Source organism: Peromyscus maniculatus, chromosome 1 (genome assembly GCF_049852395.1).
Source record: "Peromyscus maniculatus bairdii isolate BWxNUB_F1_BW_parent chromosome 1, HU_Pman_BW_mat_3.1, whole genome shotgun sequence".
Classification (NCBI taxonomy): Eukaryota; Metazoa; Chordata; class Mammalia; order Rodentia; family Cricetidae; genus Peromyscus; species Peromyscus maniculatus.
In genome coordinates this window covers 130703008-130723374 of record NC_134852.1, presented here as the reverse complement: position 1 = coordinate 130723374, position 20367 = coordinate 130703008, and the positions used below count along the sequence as shown (strand labels likewise).

General features: G+C 44.5%; 3 protein-coding genes across 3 annotated transcripts in view; all 3 read right to left on the bottom strand.

The window, feature by feature from the left end:
* Uqcrc2 (ubiquinol-cytochrome c reductase core protein 2) overlaps nucleotides 1-8354 on the bottom strand; it is a 34254-nt gene extending 25900 nt beyond the window's left edge. The window contains exons 1-4 of the mRNA XM_006980323.4: nucleotides 7776-8354; nucleotides 5376-5459; nucleotides 5129-5278; nucleotides 2868-2932 (exon numbers count right to left, since the gene is read on the bottom strand). Of these exons, the coding sequence (XP_006980385.1) occupies nucleotides 2868-2932; nucleotides 5129-5278; nucleotides 5376-5459; nucleotides 7776-7808 (332 nt within the window). The 5' untranslated portion in view covers nucleotides 7809-8354. The remainder of the gene's footprint in view (nucleotides 1-2867; nucleotides 2933-5128; nucleotides 5279-5375; nucleotides 5460-7775) is intronic.
* Nucleotides 622-2578, bottom strand: LOC121831462 (sulfotransferase 4A1). The gene has a single exon (XM_076551552.1). The coding sequence runs from the start codon at nucleotides 1959-1961 to the stop codon at nucleotides 1119-1121; it is 843 nt and encodes a 280-aa protein (XP_076407667.1). The 5' UTR covers nucleotides 1962-2578; the 3' UTR covers nucleotides 622-1118.
* Nucleotides 8355-13620: 5266 nt separating the features above from the next.
* Nucleotides 13621-20367, bottom strand: part of LOC102918882 (ankyrin repeat domain-containing protein 26-like) — a 36568-nt gene continuing 29821 nt past the window's right edge. The window contains 2 exon segments of the mRNA XM_076562608.1: nucleotides 13621-13749; nucleotides 14748-14793. Of these exon segments, the coding sequence (XP_076418723.1) occupies nucleotides 13694-13749; nucleotides 14748-14793 (102 nt within the window). The 3' untranslated portion in view covers nucleotides 13621-13693.

The window sequence follows — 20367 nt, the reverse complement described above, 5'->3', positions numbered from 1 at the left end:
AAACCAGAAAAAATATGATGGTGGCCAGGGATGAAAGGAATGGGAAGTCACAGTTTATCGGACAGAGTTTCAGCTGAGGACAGTAATGAAGTTCCAGAGTTAGATAGTGGTAATAATTATCAAATGCCTCTTGCCAGGTGGTGGTGGTACACACCTTTAATCCCAACACTCAGGAGGCAGAGCCAGGCCTGTGAGTTCGAGGCCAGCTTGGTCTATAGAGTGAGATCCAGGACAGGCACCAAAGTGACACAGAGAAACCCTGTCTCAAAAACTAGGGGAAAAAAAAGCCTCTCAATGCCACAGAACTATATGTACATTTTAAGTGGCAAGTTTTATGTTCTACATACTTTACAATGAAAAAACAAAAGGACAAATATTCAAGACTTCTTTGTAACCCTTTGATAACAATTCTCTTATTCTTCCTAACTCTAGAAACCATAACCTTAAGTATTTTGTCTTTAAACTCTTTAGGTAGATATACAGATTTATTTCACTTCCTAACTACTCTTTTTTCAAAAAAGATTATTTTATTTATATGTGTGCAGGTGCCTATGAAGGCCAGATGCTGGTGTGAGATCCCTTGGAGCTGGTGTTACAAGATCCCTGGAGGAACAATAGGCATTCTTTTTTTTTTTTTTTTTTTTTTTTTTTTTTGGTTGACAGAGATTTATTTAGATTTCCGGTGAAAAGCGCTATAAAATACAGTGAATAACATGGGGTACAGGGCAGACAGTCTCGCTGCCTGCGTGTGTGGCGTGGCCACGACGTGGAAACCCAAGTGCTACAGGCCAGGCGGCTGCTGTGGACAGCATCATCACACTCCTCGCTCTCTCCACTGGGCTCGTCCCCTGCTGTTTCCACGCAGCTTCCAGAGTGTGTCCAGCAAGGAATAAATGAACGCAAACAGGACTTTTTTTTTTTTTTTAGCTAGTAGAGCGTCTGGGGACCGTGAGCATGCAAGTTCGCGGTTTCTGATATTATAAATAAAAGTCAAACGTGAGGTCACACTTCCCCATCTTCTGTTTATACACTAGGTCAAACTTCTCATTCATGGAGACGGTGAAGATGTCTTTCCATAGCCCGACTCTTCCTGGTTTAGGATTTGGAATCAAGACAATTTATGCTGTGACATGAACCAAATTTATGCAATGCAGTCGGCTCCCCGAGCCCCTGCATCCTCGCCACCTCAAGGCGATCTTCTGAGTAAAGAGGCAATGTGCCCGGCCCACAGGCAGGGCCTCCGCGTTGCAACACTGGTCCACCAGCTGGTGGCAATGCTCGATCAACGACTCCAGCTGGGCCTTGTCACAGGACACACCCAGGAATCTGGCCAGCTGCTCCACCATGGTCACCAGGTCCCGGTGCATGTCTTCATACTTGAGGAAAAGCACATTTGCATCCATGCGATGTTCCCAGAACTCCTGAACGTGCTCAAACCAGGAGCCGTAGCCCAATTTGTCGTTCATGAACCGCCGACAGAACTCCTGGAAGGTGCCTCGGTAGCTCATGGTCCGCAGTGAGCGGTGGAACTGATAATAAGACACAACCAGGTCCTTGGGGTTGCGAGCCATGTAGATGACCTTGGAGTCCCCATTGTGGAGGTCAGAGGGCAGGAAGCGGTAGGGGAGGTGGCTCTTGATGAGCCTGGGAGACGTCAGTTCCTTGATGATGTCCAGACCCGGCTGTGGGTACTCCAGAACTGGCAACTGCTCATCAATGTTCATCAGGCCAATCTCATCAGGGTCGGCGCCCTGGCTCACCAGGTAGACCACCTCCTGCAGCAGGCTTGTACCAGACTTAGGGTAGGTGACGATCCACACGTCGCTGGGCCGCACCGGGAAGTCGGCGATGTCCTCCATCTTCCCGCGGCAGAAGGGCGGCAGCCGCACGCCATGGAACTCGAAGTACTTGCTCTCGAACTCGCCCGGGGTGCCCGGGGTCTCCGCTTCGCTCTCCGCCATGCCGCCGCCCGGCCCGGCCCGCAGCTCCAGGGCGTGACGTCACGGCGCCGGCGCGGGGCTCCCAACAATAGGCATTCTTAACCACAGAGATATTTCTAGCCTCAAACTATTAGTTCTTTATGTTCTACCATGTTCTATTAGTTCTATCATGGCTAGCATTCTTTACCCATTTCCTTGAACTGGACTTTTAGCTTCTAGTCTTTAAAAAACAACACAGGTGTGGCATCCCAGCACCACACTGCTGAAACTCCTGGTTTCCTTTTTGGTGAACGGCCTTTTTCTACCTTTTGTCCCCTCTCCTTTTAGCTTTTCTTTTCTCCCTGATTTATGATTTTTACTTTTCCCAATCAGAAATCTTCTGCATATTGTGTGTACTATAAGTATCAACTCCCAATCAGACACATATATCTACTGTATGCATAGCCATGTTTCACATTTTTTATGACAATTCATCAACTTTCCCTTCTGTTTAAGCAATCTTCACTCCCTTTGCTAACAAAGAGGAGTCACTCTATAAGTGAATATTTCTGTGTCCTCCCAACCCCTTTGAGACAGGATCTTACCGTGTAGTCCTAGCTTACTGTAATCCTGGAGCTTACTGAGATCCACCTGCCTCTGCCTCCCAAGTGCTGTTATTAAACACATATACCACCATGCCCAGCACCCTCTACCCCAAAGACTTTATTTTTAATTATGCGTGTAAGTATGTGTCTGAGAGGGGATTATGTGCACATAAATGTAGCTGACTGTAGGGTCAGAAGGTGTTGAAACAGAGTTAAAGTAGTTGTGAGCTGCCTGATGTGTGTGCTGGGAACCAAACTGGGGTTCTCTGCAGGAACAATGTATCTTTTTAACTCTTCAGCCATTTCTCCAGCCCTGGCTATTTCTTGTTACTATTTAACAAACCTTAATTTACCACCAACTGCTTCAATTCCACGGGTTATCTTGAAAGATGAAGCTCCTTTGGTAGTCTTGAAAAAGAAAGGATGCTTTCCTTAATAGTTGTTCAATGCCAGGTCTGCCACACATCACACTGTATCAAAATCTATGCTCTTAATAATTATTAACAGATCCAAACAGAATTTTACTAAGTAGGTCCGAATTAACGTGTACTTTTTAATAAGAATTATGAGATTCAACAAAATGCACTGCATGCATGTACATATATATATATATATATATATATATATATATATATATATATATATGTGTATTTTTGTTTTGTTTTTCTGAGACCAAGTCTCCTTACAGGGGGGCCTGTAACTTTTAAGTAGGGCAGGAGGTTTACCTCAAACTCTAGAATGGACTTTCCTGCCTCAGCTTTCCAAAGTACTGCAATTACAAGCCACAAGCCACCACACCTGGCTTAGATTTTAATACAAAACATAATTGTGTAAAAATTCCATCAGCAAATAAAAGCTTACTAGACTTGTATATTAGTGACACTTTCTGGGTGTAGTTTCTGACATTATCAGGAGACACAATCTCACTCAAACTTCCTGATCCTCTGACTCTACCGTCTTTCCAAACTTCTGTTTCCTTAGCCTTAGGTGCAGGAATGTTTTGTAGATGTATCCAACAAGGATGACACCAATGGCCATGTCAAAGAGGGGGAAAAAGTCCACGAGGTCTCAATCCTACAATGAACTACAGGCAACTGAAGAAAGCTGGGAATGGAGTAGGTCTTCTTCCCACACAAAAAGCATACCAATTGCTGTCTGGTGACAAATGGTCAGCCTTGAAAACATGCATATAAGTAACATGAAGATTATATTTAAGAATATATGTGTAGAAACATATACATAAATCTAACAGTAACAATTAATGAGAAAAGAGGCCATGAATTTGAAGGAGATCAGGGAGGGTGCATGGCAGAGTTTGGTGGGATGAAAGGGAAGACAGAAATATTTATAATCTCACAGGAGGGGGGAGAGGGAGACTTGAATATGGAAAGTACTATTTTTTTTCCATTTTTGAAAAATTGAAAAATTTCTATTAAAAAATTGTTGCATTCCCTACTGATTTCTTACGCTTCAATACCAGCATCCAATTGGATAATAACAACTGTTGTCTGTGGCCAATATCCTGTAGTTTTTCATTTTATATGATGGGATTTTACAGGGTTGAACAGCAGCCCTGTTTATGTCCACTCAGAATCTGGATATATGACTTCATTAGGAAACAGGGTCTTTGTAAATGAATCAAGGTCAAATCATACTGGATTAGCAGGAGCTCTAAACCCATTATGATAGGTGTCCTCATAAGAGGGCATCTGGACACAAGGACAGACAGAAGTCAGCTAAGTGAGAAGAAAAGTAGGTATTGGAGTGATGCACCTTTAAGATGAGGATTATCTGACGCTAGAAAGAGGCAAGGAAGGATTCTTTCCTATGGAAGTACGGTACTGTTTATGCTTTGACTTACTATAACACCTTGACTTTAACGTCAAGCCTTTAAAAGTTGTAAGAGGATAAATTTCTTGTACCCAGTTTGTGTAAATATGACATAACAGCTCAAGGAAACAAATATAGGGGCATTTCTTTCAGACTTCTGCTGTTTTATCAAAACAAGTTTTGGTGTTGCTCAGGCTAGCCTCAAACTCTTGAACTTCTTGTCTCCATCTCCCAAGAGCTTGGATTATAGGAGTGTACCTCGATGCCTGGGTTGCTTTTATGTGTGCCCACACATACACTCATGGGCCAGCGGAAATAGTAGCCATGTCCTCTGTAGCTTTCTGCCTTAGACCCTTGAGACAGGTCTCCTCTCACTGAACCTGAAGATAGCTTTTTTGACTTGGCTGGTAGACAGCAACCTCACAGGATCTGCCTATCTCTGCCAGGGGTACAGGCGTGCATGGCTAGGACTGGTTTCTTTACATGGGTGCTGGGGTTTGGGATTTTTTCCTTTTTTGTTTTTTTGAGACAGGGTTTCTCTGTGTAGCCCTGGCTGTCCTGGAACTCAGAGATCTACCTACCTATGCCTACTGAGTGCTAAGACTAAAGGCGTGCAGCACTACCGCCCAGCTGGTGCTGATGTTTGAACTCAGGTTCTAATGCTTACATAGCAAGGGCTTTCCTAAACCATCTCCTCAGCCCCTTGTTTTTCTTCTTCCCTACAGGCCTAAGACCACACACCATTTCAAACACTAAAATAATAAAGATACTTACCAAACTAGATGCAAGACGTAGTAAGTGAGAGGTTCCTAAGTTGCTGGAGTCCTCATATCTACTGCCTGCTTTAACGAATAAGCCAATTCTTGATAGAGGAGCATAGTTTTCCAGAGAAGCAATCACCAAACCATTTGGTAATTTGGTAAACTGTAGTTAAGACAGAATAGAGATGTGACCAATGCCTGTCTTTTACTGAAAAAGTAAAGTAGATGTGCTCTCCAGTGAGCAGATCAGTGGGACTAACCTCAAGATCCTCAGGCTGCAGAGATACTCCTCCAGGGGCAGCTGAAGTTTTAACTTTTGGCGCAACTTTGAGGGAATAAAATCTCTAAAAACAACAAAGACAGGTTACGTGTGCTATCACAAGAACAGTCCTTTACATGTAAAAGCATTCCATCAGCAATGCCACATAACACAGTGATCTCATGTAAATCACCGCCTTCATGGGAAGTTCAGACAAGTAACTCATTAATAAGTTTATTAGCCAATCAGTCTACCCAAGCTATTTTTTTCCTGTATTTCTCTTCTTTTCTTCCTTTCCTTTTTTTGAAAAAAATTTGCTACATAGCCCAGGATGACTTCAAGTTCACAATTCCTCTGGGACTACAGGCTTATACTATGCCTGGTCTAAGTCATTCTTTAACTTCTATCTATTCGTGATTTATAGAGAATACTGAGTTCTCAATCTTTTAAAAAACTAAGTATTTTCTTTGTTTTTTAATTATTTCATTAAAGTTTCAAGTATTTCCTTCTAGTTGTAATGTTTTCAAAGTTTTTGAACAATTGGATTGTTATGTCAACACTTTTAAAAATAGATTTCAGCACTATTGCTTCTTCAATCTGTCAGTCTCTTTATTTTCCAGCTAAAATAAGCTCCATCTCCTCGATCATTTTAAGGACCTTTTCTCAAAGCCCTAACATATCTACTGCATTTTTCTCTTTTTATGTGCTACACGAATCATATTCAACCAAGGAAGGCTCTTAGCTTCTTTGACCAAATACCTACACCATCCTAAGATCAACAAGGAATTATTAAATCAACAGCAGATTCTCAGTAAAATATGTAATAACTTTGATGATGGATCTAAAATGCATTGACTTTATTCACATATGCATATATATTTACGAGTTATACATAAGAGCACAAAGTTATTCTGACAGTCCACTTGTGTCTAGGGTTCACAGAGTTACTAATGGACATGCAAGCAAATAAATTTTCATGCTGCCAACACTCAATAAACATGTTGCTGTCCTTTGTCAAAGGACCCTGTAAAGGCCTACAATGCTCCTACTCTGAACCACCTAGTACTGGGCTAATCTGGCTGCTGGTCTTCATTTGCTTTTAGTATTACTAATTTTCCTTCAGCCCTGCTTTTTAATTATGAATCAAAAGGAGCTCTTTGTCATTATCAATTTAGTTTGCTGGATAAGGTGTATGTAGCCACTAGTGATTTTTTGCTGCAATTTCCCAAGATATAATTCCACAATATCCAAGTATAGCAGTTCACATGTGAATAATCCACAGTTCCATTACCAAGCAAGATTTAGGTGTTTCTGGGTAGTGACATTTTAAAAATTATGCCCTTTTCTTGGTTCCTTTCGAGAAAGACTTATCCTCTCAATTGTCATATAATTTCTATTTTGTTTTAATACTACACATGTCAATTTATCCTCATGGAAAGTAAGAAAGACAGTCCCACCCTCAAAAGACTGTTAGCAACTGGTTGGTGTAGGCACAAGGAATACAACTATAGCCTATATCTATACAATTCTACAATACATTTTTGTAAGTAGCATGTTAACAATCATTCCCAAGGTCTGGACTTTTGCATCACTGTCTAGGTCTCAACAGATACCACTGGCATTTTGGCGTTGGCAATTCTATGCTGAACAGGCTGCTGTTGTACAGTTAGATGTTTAGCACCACCTCTGACCTTTAGATGCCAAAGGTCATCTCTCAAAGGGATGTTAGAAACAAAAAGCTCCACATGTAACCGGCTAGTAGGAGCAAATTAGCCCTTGCTGAAATTCAGGTACTCCCTGAATTTCATCTCTTGATAACCGCTGTTTTACAGTGATAACGTGCTGACACATGAGGTGGTCCCTTCTCTGCAACTGACAACTACATCATTTAGCGTTAGGAAGGAGCCTGGAGGAGAGATCAGGAGCCCCCTCAGGAGGAGAGCCTTTAGGTAAGAGACGGAGAAAATCGACCGACAGGAACGAAGGCACCGGCGCTGTGATAAGTGTCGCACCGCATCCATGTATTACTTATTACACTTCGCAAGCACTGGGGACACTGATGCTCCGCGATAAACTCAGGAGCAGAGGCCGCAGCTCGGAACGCAAGCGGCCTGGGTGTCGTCGGCCTCCGCCCTACCTGCTTCTCCGGTGACCTTCAGGAGTCTCCCGAGAGTCGCCCCGCCGCCACTCTCAAGGCCACCCTTCTCTGCCGCTTTCCCGGCGTTGGCTCTCTCCGGCCCACAGGACCGGCTGAACTTCCCCTTGGCCTGAGCCCGCTTCTCCGCCGGGTTCACCTGAAGGGCAGACCCAGGCCTGAGGCCAGGGCCGCACACGCCGCCCCCGACCCCCGAGTGGCCGACAAGCCTCCCCCGCCCGGCCCCACGCGCGCCGTCGTGCTCACCGAGAAGGACCCGGCCCTGCTGAGGAGCTTCATGGCTCTAGCGTGTGCCCTTCCTCACGGTCACCGCCGCCGGTCGCGAAGAAAGATGGTGTCGGAGGACCGAGTTTCCCGGCGTGCCCTGCGAGCTTGCCTACGCCCCCTGGGCCGGGCGACTCTCTACACACGCCGTGCTCCACTGCTCCTGGGGGCGGGGCCGGTCCGGCTCCTGCGGGTGGGAGGCGCCAGCCGCGGTCTAGCAGGCTTCGGGTCCTCTTCCTGTGTTCTTTTCCTGCAAGGCCATGCAGCCTGTAACCTGAACTGCCTCTGCAACCATCACGGTCACTCCAGCTGCGCTGGACTCTCGTCCCGCACCTGCCCGTGAGACCCGGCCTGTCCGTGAACTCGGTGGCACTTCCTGTTCCCCGGGGGTCCACCCTCGCCACCTTTACTGTAGTCCTCACCGACCCGTGAACTTGGTGACCGCCGAGACTGGCGAGACGACTGCCCCCCGTGACAGGTCGACACACTTGTAGGTGGACCCAATGGGATCGTCACCAGTGAGCGCTCAATCTCGTGGAATTTGCGTCCCGGGCTGGGTATCTATGTAGAAAAAGAAATCCTGTTGTTTTCTCGTGAGAGAAATAAGTATTTTGAGTGTGTGTGTGTGTGTGTGTGTGTGTGTGTGTGTGTGTGTGTGTGTCAGTGTCAGTAAGCCTACGTAGAAAAAGAAATCCTGTTGTTTTCTCGTGAAAGAAATACGTATTTTGAGTGAGTGAGTGAGTGTGTGTGTGTGTGTGTGTGTGTGTCAGTGTCAGTAAGTGTGTGTGTGTGTGTGTGTGTGTGTGTGTGTGTGTGTCAGTGTCAGTAAGGCGTAGGCCCCGCTCGTCAGGGACTTAATAGTCTCCTACCACACTACTTGCGTGATTGGGAAACGGACAGTACCAGGTGTCAGTAACTGTGGGCGTTTGTTAGAAATACAGAATCTCCAGTTTCCAGATCGGATCCAAATCTATTTTTACAAGATTCCGAAGTAATTTACATGCACATTAAAGCTTCAGAAAGGCAGATAGTGCAGGCAAGACAAGATAACAGACAAACATGTTCTCTTTCGCTGGTGACTAAATTGTTCTGTGACTACAGTTTGACTAAATGTCGTCCAAGATCCAGTCATTAAATATGTTGCCAACACTTGCCTTCTGGGTGGTCCTCCATAGCAAGGAGAGGTAGAGTTGATCCAGGTGTGGTAATTTACAATATTGGCACAGGAGATGATTTTAAATTAGTACGTGAATGGACACTGATCTACTTAAATGGTTTTATACTTGTTATGGCAAGCAATTCTAGTAATAAACTTCCTCTTTAAGTGCATTTATAAAAGAACAAAAGTTGGCTTTAAAATGTTTAGCTATTGGTGTATGTGTTGAATCCCAGCACTTACCCTCTGGAGGCAGGCTTGCTCTACATAGTGAGTTATGGGTGAGCCAGGCTACATGGTAAGACTGCCTACAAAAACAAACAAAAAGAAGCAAAAAGAAAACAATAAAACAAAACAAAAATGTTTAACTTTTGGTGATACATATGTATGGCACAAATCATTAGTGTGTCACACTATTGAGTCAAATTTGAGAACTACTGCTCCCATTAAGCCACATAACTGCTTAAAAATTTTAAATGATGCAGTCACTGCCTTAACTTGGGTGTACCCTCATCATGCCACAGTTCAGGCCAGCACATACACATACCCTATACCTGTTTGTTAAGGTCCCTTTATTCTTAGCTTATAACACTATCCATACAAGAAACTGTGACCCAAATATCCTAAAAGGGAAAAATTCTGTCCAAAATGTGGTATAATTCATGGTACCTGCTGTGTAAATAAAAGTCTCGTTATTTTATGGTTTAGATTGCAGATTTGTCTATTTAGCTCTAAGCTCCAAAGCGGGAGCACCTTCTGGACAGACGGCCACTTTCCATATGTCAGGCCCTACACAGCACTATAACTGCTGCGTATATGGAGGCTTCTGCCATAAAACTCTTAACATTTTATTGCAGGTGAAAAGAGTCATTGAAATTCTTTCAACATAGAATTTGAAAGCCCTGACCTTTATGGCTGAGTTCTCTTAGAGACCTTTGTCTTTTATTCTGGCAGGTTTTCATGGGGAGCATTCTAAACTATCAGGCAAGTTCAAATCTTGTTGCAGGAAGAGATTGGTTTCCTTTCTTGCTACCAGGCAAGCGCTATAGGCAAAGCGCCGTTCATTGATTCTTTTTTTTCCTTCTATTTTATTGATTTCAGCACTGAGTTTGATCATTTCTTGCCATCTACTCCTAGGTATTATTTCTTCTTTTTGTTCTGGAGTTTTCAGGTTAATAATGTGAGATACCTCTGTTTCTTTATGTAGGCACTTAGTGTTATGAACATGAGAACCACCATCATCGTGTCCCACGGGTTTGAGGAATGTTGTGCATTCATTTTCATTCAGTTATACAAAGTTGTTTTATTTTTTTCTTGACTCATTTTTCATCAGTAGTGAATTGTTCAGTTTTCATGAGTTTGTAAGTTTTTTGTTGTTGATATCCAGTGTTGTTTAATCTGTGGAGGTCAGATAGGATGCAGGATGTTATTTCAGTTTTCTTGTATCTGTTGAAACTTGCTTTGTATCCAAGTACATGGTCAATTTTAGAGAAAGTTTCATGAATATAGCGAGAAATCCAAGGGAGTGTGCTTAAGGGCTATAGGGAGTTTATTAGGATATAAATTGGAGAGAACAACTCACTAAACAGAATAAGGCAAATAAGGCAAATAAGTCATCGCCGAGTCCTGGAAGGCTGATGTCCTGTGCCACGATGCTCCTGCCACCTTAGTCAGTCCACACAATCCAAGTCCATGAGGGAGAGAAGACAGTGAGGCTTATGTGCCCCTCAGGTCTTAAGCTAGCCCCAAGGCCATGCCCTAGGGGCTGGTACCTCAAGGTCATTAGGTGGAACAGGTACCCATTACCCATGAGCTGCTGAGAAGAAGGTATATTCTTGTGTGTTTGGGTGAAATGTTCTGTAAATATCTGCTAGCTACATTTGGTTTATTATGTCATTTACCTCCAGAATTTCTGTTTAGGTTTTACCCGGATGACCTGTCTATTGGCTGGAATTAGATATTGAAGTCACCTGTTGCCACTGTGAGGGTCATTATGTGATTTTAGCTGTGGTAGTGTTTCTTTTATGAATGTTGATGCCGTTGTGTTTGGGCCATAGATGTTAAGAATTGCAATGTCCTCTTGGTGAATTTTCCTTTGATGAGTATGAAGTGTTCTTCCTTATCTCTTTTGATTAGTTTTGATTTGAAGTCTATTTTGTCAGATATTAAAATGGCTATACTGGCTTGCTTCCTGGGTACATTTGATTGGAATATCTTTTTCCATCCTTTTACTCTGAAGAGAAAGCTTTGATGCTAAGTTGTGTTCTTTGGATGCAGCAGAAGGATGGATCCTGTTTTTTGAATCCAGTCTGTTGGCCTGTGTCTTTTTATTGGGGAATTGAGAACATCGAGATTGAGAATTATCAATGAACAATGTTTGTTGATTCTTGTTATTTTGTTGTTGTGGTATGGGTCCCCCCCCCCCCATAGGTATAGGCCTCTCAGATCAGCATGGGCCCAGCAACAGCGTGATCTCCAGACTCCAACATGGTCCCTGGTAGTGGTAGAGACCCTGAGTAGTCACATGGCCCCCAGTGGCAGAAAGAGCCACAGACATCAATACAGACTCTGGCCTTGGCAGGGGCACAGACCCAGACATGGCCCTCTGCCACAGCTCGGCCCAGATGTCAGCATGGCCCCAGGTAGCAGCTCAGGCCACCCCTATCTGCATGGCAGCATGATCCTTGGGCATAAACATATCCTCAGTTGTCAGTTCAGACTCCGGGTATCTTCACTGCCCTCAACACAGACCCTGGCTGCCAAGGGGCCATGGACACAGACATGGCCCTCAGTAGCAGCCCTGGCCCAGACAGCTCCATGGGTGGCAGTGCAGGCCACTCAGATCAGTATGGTCCCGGCAGCTGCACATCCCTTGGACCCCAACATGGTTACAGGTGGCGACCAGAAAGCTGGGCATCCTTGTGGCCTTTGGTGGGAACTTGGGCCATGGACCACAGATCCAGACATGGTCCTCAGCAGCCTCTTGGGCCCAGATGTCACCATCGCCCGGGGTTACTGCACAGACCTCTCAGATTGGCATCACCCTGGCTGCAAGGTGGTCTTCAGACAACAACATGGCCCCAGGTGGCAGCCCAGACCTTGTGCATCCACACAGCCTTCAATGGTACCAGGAGCCATGGATATCATCACAGACCCTGGCTGCAGGAGGGCCACAGACCCAGATATGGCTTCTGGCTACAGCCGAGCCTGGATGCCACCATGGCCCCAGGTGGTAGCACAGTCCACCCCAATCTGTATGCCCCCAGTGACAGCATGACCCTTGGGCACCAATATGGCCTCCGGTGTTGTCCCATATCCCAGGTATCTGCACAGCCTTCGGTGGTAGCAGGAGCCACTGACATCAACACAGATCCTGGCTGCAGTAGGGCCATGGGTCCAGACATGGCCCCTTGGCTGCACTAGGGCCCATTTGACACCCTGGCCCCAGGTGGCAGTGTAGTCCACTCAGATCAGGATGGCCCTTGCAGTGGCATGGCCCTTGGACACTCATGTGGCCACATGTAGTGGCCTAAACTCCAGGCGTCCTCATGGCCTTCAGTGGTAACAGGAGCCGTGGACAGACCATAGCTGTGGCAGGGCCACAGACCCAGACATGGACCTTGACAGCAGCCCAGGACTGGGTGTTACCATGACCCCAGATGGCAATCAGGCATCCCACATCAGCCCATTCCTCACCTCTACAGATCCATCTCTCTCCACAGGACATGAACCTCTCCACCTCTCTCTCCCGCCCATGTCCCTCCATACATCCTCACCATAATGGCACCCGACTGCTGGTGTCTTGTGGCGGCCGGGCGGGCCCTTAGCTTCTTCCTGCCCGCCGAGGTGGCACTTGTGAGTCCATTGGTGCCACTCAGTCCTAGAGGCACTGCTCAGGGCAAACCGTGGTAGTAGGTGAACACTCTAATATTAAGACATTTTCAAAAGAGTTAAGCAGAAAAAATGAAATTCCTTCAGCAAAAGTTGTTTTTCTTCGAGGAAAGGGCTATGAATCAATGTTTAAAAGTATAAAAATTCAAAATTCTCTAAGTTTGCTGGAGCTATAACGACTGTAACACATCAAAGCACTGACTGTGGGCAGAGTGATGTCCACGTCTGCAGGTGCATTTATACTGGTAAATACTGGGAAAGGAAAGGAAGCCACCATCAAAATGACTTTTAATTCTAGCAAACAATGAATGACAACTTGGCTGTTTGGATTCTGTTCAAGTGGCTGGAATTTGAGGTACGTAATCCATGTTTTCACTTGTAAAATACACTAAAAAATTAGTTTATGCCAAGAAACAGCTTAAAAATAGGATTAAAACACTGTGTGTGTGTGTGTGTGTGTGTGTGTGTGTGTGTGTGTGTGTGTGTGTGTGTACATGGACACGCTTATATACAGCTACACTTGGAGGCTAGAAGAGGGTGTTAGATCCCTTGAGCTGGAGTTACAGGCAGTTGTGAGTCACCTGACTTGTGGATGCTGGGAATTGAATTCTCATCCTCTGCAAGAACAGCAAGTGCTCTTAACCACTGAGCCATATCTCCAGCCTCTAAATACAGGATTTTAATCATATGATACGAAAACATATTCCTTCAGTACAGTTATCACATGGTGTATTTAATGGGAAACTACTAAAATGTTATATAAACAGTCATTAAAATGTATTCTTTCAGAAAAATAAATTTATTTTCAATCTGTACATATTTTTGTTATCTCTCTAAAGTAGATTTTGACTTGTTATTTAGATCCTGAAGGATAAGCTTCCAAGGACCAACACTCAATTTCAGCTGCCGCTATAAAGAAAAAGTGAAAATTAATCGTTACCTTAGAGACTTCACAGTTAACAGCAGGAGTCAGAAAAAAAAAAGACTGAGCATCTTATAATAAATAAAAATAATGAATGTGTATGTACCACTACAATACAAAACTAAAATTAATATAATTTGCTCATCTATACACACTGAATTAATTACCATCAAGGCTGAGTGTCAGCAAGCCTTCCCATTCTTCACTCATTTACTCGGAGACCATGTACTAAGCTACTGTGATGAGTACTGAGAAGATGAGAGAAGGTATACTCCAACTCTCAATAATCATTTCATCCCCATATCAGATGGACATGCTGTTTCTGTACAGAGCCATAGATTCTTTGACAGGTAAAATACAGGAACCACTGCAACACTCAGAGGGATGTACATGCCAGTGTTGTGTTGATACTGTAGCCTCTTTGGTGTAGGTGTTGTATATAAGCTGATCCCGGGGAATAAAGGGAAAGCCACGCTAACACTAGAGTCGAGGAAGAACACAGCCAGTCCGTGAATACTAAAGGCAGGAGCAGCTGGCCAAAGTAGGTGAGTGGTGAGCGAGAAGGCAGAATAACCTGAGAACAACCATTCTGATTTGTGTATTTCTAGTCTTCATAAGGAAATCAGCACTTCCTTTTCCAGGCAAAAGGTAAGCCAATGAGAAATAAGTAATGGGATTTAGAATGATACTTGTCAAGTGACAACTTAGGAAGTGTGATTGATTGACTAAGAATCAATGGATGATTGTTGTAGTTTTTGAGGAGGTTGACTGCAGATGTTAATGAGTTGTTGAGGAAGAATGAAAAAGAGGTTTTGAAAAGCCATGGAGCGACAGAAATGCAGGATGAACAGTGCTCACGAGGGGTGCCTGCTTTTGCGTGCCTTTAATGTAGACTCTACAAACCAAAGGGCAGGGAGGCCATTTGCTACTTAGATTTGTTTTGTAAATGTAGTCTAAATTGAACACATACATATTGGCAACATACCTTTATTCACCTTTTCAGTTATGTTTTTTACCATTTTTTGCTGCTCCTGAAATGTTAGATTTTATAATGTTAAAATCAAACATGATATTGTGGGAATTATATATCACCTAAAATAAATCTTTTATGAGCCCTCAAAACCTTTTAAAGTAGAAGCTTCTTAAAATATATACATATGTGAAAGAAATCTAAATGGAATCACCAAATAATGGGGGAGATAAAGCCCCAACTATACATCTCTTGCCACCAAGGGAAACCTCCAGTACCAGGAATGAGTTACATATAACCAAGTTGTTGATCAAAGGGGTCTCATGGAAACCCCTAAACAACTCAGGCTATTACCAAAGCTATTGGTTGCTCTCTACAAACTGATGGTAAGGCCCTATTGCTAGAGACAATACCTACATATCTCACTGAACCTGGAGAAGTTGAGCTGATGGCTAACTAGAGCCTTTATCTCTACTGACTAGTGTTTACGGTATTGGGAAGGACTCTGCATGCCACCAGAGGAGAAAAGTAAACACCAACCCAGCTACAAACCCTTTGAACTGCAGTGGTGGTGTGCCTGCAGGATAAAGTGGTGTAACAGTGGCACAAATGTTGTGGGAGTAACCAACTACTATCTGGTTAGAGTTAAGTCCCATTCTATGAGAGGGAATGTGTCCCAGTTATTATTGCTGTGATGAAACACCATGACTGAAAGCAAATTGGGGAGGAGGGTTTATTAGGCTCACATTTCCACGTTGCTGTTCATCATTGGAGGAAGTCAGGATAGGAATTCAAGCAGGGTAGGAAGCTGGAGCAGGAGATAATGCAGAGGCCATGGAGGGGTGCTGCTTACTGGCTTGCTCATCATAGCTTGCTTAGATTGCTTATAGATTCCAGGAGCACCAGCCCAGGGATAGCACCACCCACAATTGGCAGGGCCCTCCCTCCTCAGTCCCTAATTAAGAAAATGCCTACAGCTGGATCTTATGGAGGCATTTTCCTAACTGAGGTTCCCTCCTTTTAGACGACTCTAGCTCATGTCAATTTGTCATAAAACTAGCTAGGACAGAACCCAAGCCTGACACTGCTTGGGTAGCCAAGAAGCTGAGACTAGATAGGCCATGGACCCAGGGGGAAACCAAATACTATTGTTCTGCTAGAAGAACTTAACAACAAAATGACTCTTAACAACATTCTGCTATCCTCATAGATCAGTGCCTCACTCAGCCGTCAGCAGAGAAGCTTCCTCCTGCATTACATGAGAACTAATACTGAAACCCATAAATGAACAATGTACAGAGTGAGAGACCTGAGAACACTCATTGCTACATGGGATGTGTTCATCAAACTCCTCCCTTCAGGGCTCAGGCAGCTGTGTGGAAGAGGAGGCAGAAAGATTGGAAGAGGCAGAGGGGATGGATGACACCAAGGAAACAGTGTCTTCTAATCACAACAGGACGGACACACATGAGCTCACAGAGACTGACATGACAGCATGCACAGGGCTTGCCAGGTCTAAGTCAGATGGAGTTCTAGCACTGAGGGCAAGAAGTGGACACAAGCCTCCATCACTAACCAAGATGCTCTCTCCAATTGACAACTGCTTGCAAAGGGAAAATGACTATATGTGTTACCTTGTTTAGAATAATTGGGTAACAAGTACTGTAAATATTGGTCTATTAAACATTATTTTACAGGAGAATGTTCTATCATATTAATACAATGGCGAGTATCCAGTCTTACTTTATGGTACACAGATTAGCTGATGAATCTTAGTAAAATTCTGTGCCTTATAAAACTTTGCTAAGATTTTTCACTTCTGTAGGTTTTAAAAATAAGTATTCCACTGTACTTTGGATAGTAATGAGAAAGAATGCATGCTCTGTGTTGTCATAGTCTTCATGGACTCCTGAGTATAGAAAGGGAGGAAATGGCTTGTCACATGAGTTCTGTTGGTGGAGGTTTAAAAACCATGTCCTCTAGATTACAGCTATACAATTATTAACATGGGATTGCAGAAAATTCATTTGAGAAAAAGGATAGATAGGTTGAAACCAGTTTTCAGATGAGATCTGACGGGTTCAGGGTGGTATGAAATAGATTCAGGCTAGTTTTCAAACTTATCTTTCTCTGATTTCTGATTTTCAAGAATTGGAAACAAGAATAATAATCTGCAACTCTTGAGGGGCAGAGGTTTTGACTCATTTGGGAGAGTGCTTGGTTGGCATGCATGAAGTCCTGGGATCCCTGTACCACACAAAATGGGGCTTGTTGGCAAGCCATAATCCCACAGCTGGGAGGTGGAGGAAGCAGATCAGAAGTGAAGGTCATCTCCAACTGCATAACAAGTTCCAGGCCAGCCTGGGATACATGAAATCTTGTCTTAACAAAGTTCTAAAACATAAAATTCTTTAGTTATAGCTGAATTGTTTTCAAAAATAAGAACCAATTTTTAAAACAGCTGACTAATTACAGTTAGCTAATTATAGAATAAGTGAGATGCTATACTCTATATTGTATTACCCCATTTAAATTGTTATTACTTAAATCTTTGGATAAAAGCTGTTGTCTTATTAATGCCCTCAATAGGGTCTAACATAGTACTCCTAACACAGTAAATACTTTGTGATGATAATAAGGAAGTGATATGTAATATCTATAAATTTTTGGTGTGAAAATTTCTTTGACAGATTTTTTTTTTTTACTTTTTTTAACTTATTGATTCTTTGTGGATTTTCACATCATGCATTCCGTTCCCACTTATCTCCCCATCTCCTCAAATTTGCCCTCTGCCCTTGCAACCCCCCCCCAATCAAAACCAAATTTAAAAGAAAAACCAAAAAACCAAACCAAACAAAAACAAACAAAAAAAGAAGAGGAAGAATCTTGACGTGGAAACTGTAGTTGGCCCACTGAAATACAGTTTACCCTTTAGTTCATTCATGTTTACTTAAGTATTCATTGCCATGAGTCATTGATCTGGCTCAGGCCTCTAGTTTCTGCTGCACCTCTGAAAGTGGGCTCTCACTGGGGCTCCTCTTGGAAATCCTGTTGTCCTGTGTTATGGAAATCCTGCTGTTTTGAATCTGTAGGTTCGTCCCCTTCACATGCTCCAACAGTTCACAAATGTTGGGATGGACCAACTCATAGTCCTGATTCTGTGCCTGGGTGGTAGCTGGGCCGGTCAGCTTGCTAGCTTTCGCTCATCATCACTACTTGGACAAGCTCTCCAGCCTCAGCCAGCTCACCCAATGTAGCCTACAGCAAGGACTTGGGGCCAGTTCTTCTGCTCTTGGGCCCTCAGATCTGGATCCCCCCTCACTCATATCACCAGGACCAGCTCCTCTGTTTTGCCCAGGCAAGGTACAGGGCCCTCTCTCCTGATTGCTGTAGGGGCATGAAAGAGGGTGGGGTGGGGTGGGGTCAGCTCAGCTCCTTTGCTCTCATGCCCTCAGGGCTGGCAATCTGTGTCCTGAGACAGGGTCAGCTCTAGTGTGCATCCCAGGAAAGGTGCACACCTATGGTGAGGGGTGGGTCCATCTTTTCTGTCCTGAGAGCTGGGGGTGGGGGTGGAGAGGCAAGCTCTCCCCTGATGGGTAGGGCCAGCTCTCCTGCTGCACTATGAAGTGAGGGCCAGGGCCAGTGAAGGGCGGGGTCAGCTCATCACAGCATGGTTCCGATGACCTCTATGCTAACACAGGCCATGGACATGGCCACAGACCCTAGCTGCAACAGGACTAAGGACTCAGACATGGCCCTTGGCAACAGCTTGGCCTGGATACACCATGGCCCCAGTGGCAGCAGAGGCCACTTATAACATGGCCCTGGTGGCTGCATAGTCCACGGGCACCAACATGGTTCGAGGTGGCTGACCAGACCCTGGCTATCCACGTGGCCCTCAGTGACAACAGGAGCCCAGGACATCAACTCAGACCCTGGTTGCTGTAGGGCCATGGACCCAGACATGGCCCCTGCAGCGGCCCTGGCAGATGACACCATGGCCCCAGGTGACAGTGCAGGTCACTCAGATCAGGATGTTCCTGATGGCAGGGTGGTCCTCGATGTCCTCATGGCCACAGATTGCAGTGACAGACTTCCTAATATTTCCTTTCCATGACACTCCTATGACAACGGCATTAGAGACTAGTCTTGTAAATGGAATAGCTAAATAGATGAAAGGAAACTTCACCGAAATTATTAACAAACCAGATATGATGACACACACCTGTAATCTTAGCACTTTGGAGGTGGAGGTGGGAAGATCATAGTTCAAGATCAGCCCGGGCTACATAGAGAGTTTGCTGCAAGCCTGGGCAATCAATATAGCAAGTCTTAGTGTCAAGGAAAATCAAAACAGCCAACCAAATTATTTCAGTACAGAAACTGTTTCAAGGTATTCCTCAGTGATTATGCAGACATATCTCTGCGTATTGATAAAAGAATGTTTTGAATCTCTTCCTTCCTCCCTCCCTCCCTCCCTCTCTCTCTTTCTTTCTTTCTTTTTTTTGAGACATGGTTTCTCAGTGTAGCCCTGGCTGTCCAGGAACTAGCTCTGTAGACCAGGTTGACCTCAAACTGCCTGTCTCTGCCTCTTGAGCGCTGGGATTAAAGGCAAACACCACCAGTTCCCAGTTTGAATCTCTCTTAATTCTAGCACGATGTGGCAAACTAACACCCCACAAGGAAACATTAGATCTACATATTACAACTATTAGGATAGTGTTATTTATGCTTCAACTTAGCTAGAGATACTGAAGTAGAGGAGAGCTCGGGGCTTTGGTGGCGTCCCCGGGCTGCAAGCATGATGGTTGTTCCCAGGGTGCTGGTAGGGCAGCTGGCACTGAAGGCAGAGTATTGGGCAGGAGCTGGAGCTTGTGTGGGTCCTGCCCCAGCCTTGCTGCCCAGCTGCACAATCACGCCGACTCCGAACAACCACAATCTGTGCTGCCCACGCAGTTCATGCTGATGTCCCTGGTCCATGTAGATGTCTGCCTGTGATCCATGCTGCTGCTGGAGGCCATGCTGGTGTCCATGGTCCATGTTGCCACTGGAGGTTTCTGGAGGCCAGAAACCACGAGGAAGTCTATGAGCCATGCTTCCGCAGTTGCCATGAGTAAGGAAGCTTCTTTTTGCAGTGGTGTCTATGACTGCAGACTCACAACTGAGAATGAGAGACACTGAAGGCTTCTATGACAGTCTTCCCACGTTCCCCCCAAACCCCCTCAAAAAGAGAAACCTTCCACACAGGAAGGTATTGAAGAGAGTCCTGAAGAATTGTGATAGGGATGCTGAAGTGGAGCTCTTCACAGTTGATGGCTTCTGTGAGGGCAGGAGAATTCATTTTTCTCTAAGGGACTGGCCACTGGGAGTTTGACCATGTTCCAATGAGTATATGGGCAACACAAATTGGAATTGATGTTTTTTTGTTTTGTTTTGTTTTGTTTTGGTGGGGGAGGGTGTAAGGGGGAATGGGAAGTGAGTGTGATCTGGGTGCATTGTATGAAATTCCCAAATAATTAATAAAAATATTTTTTTGGGCTGGGCGGTGGTGGCGCACGCCTTTAATCCCAGCACTCAGGAGGCAGAGCCAGGCAGATCTCTGTGAGTTCGAAGCCAGCCTGGGCTACCAAGTGAG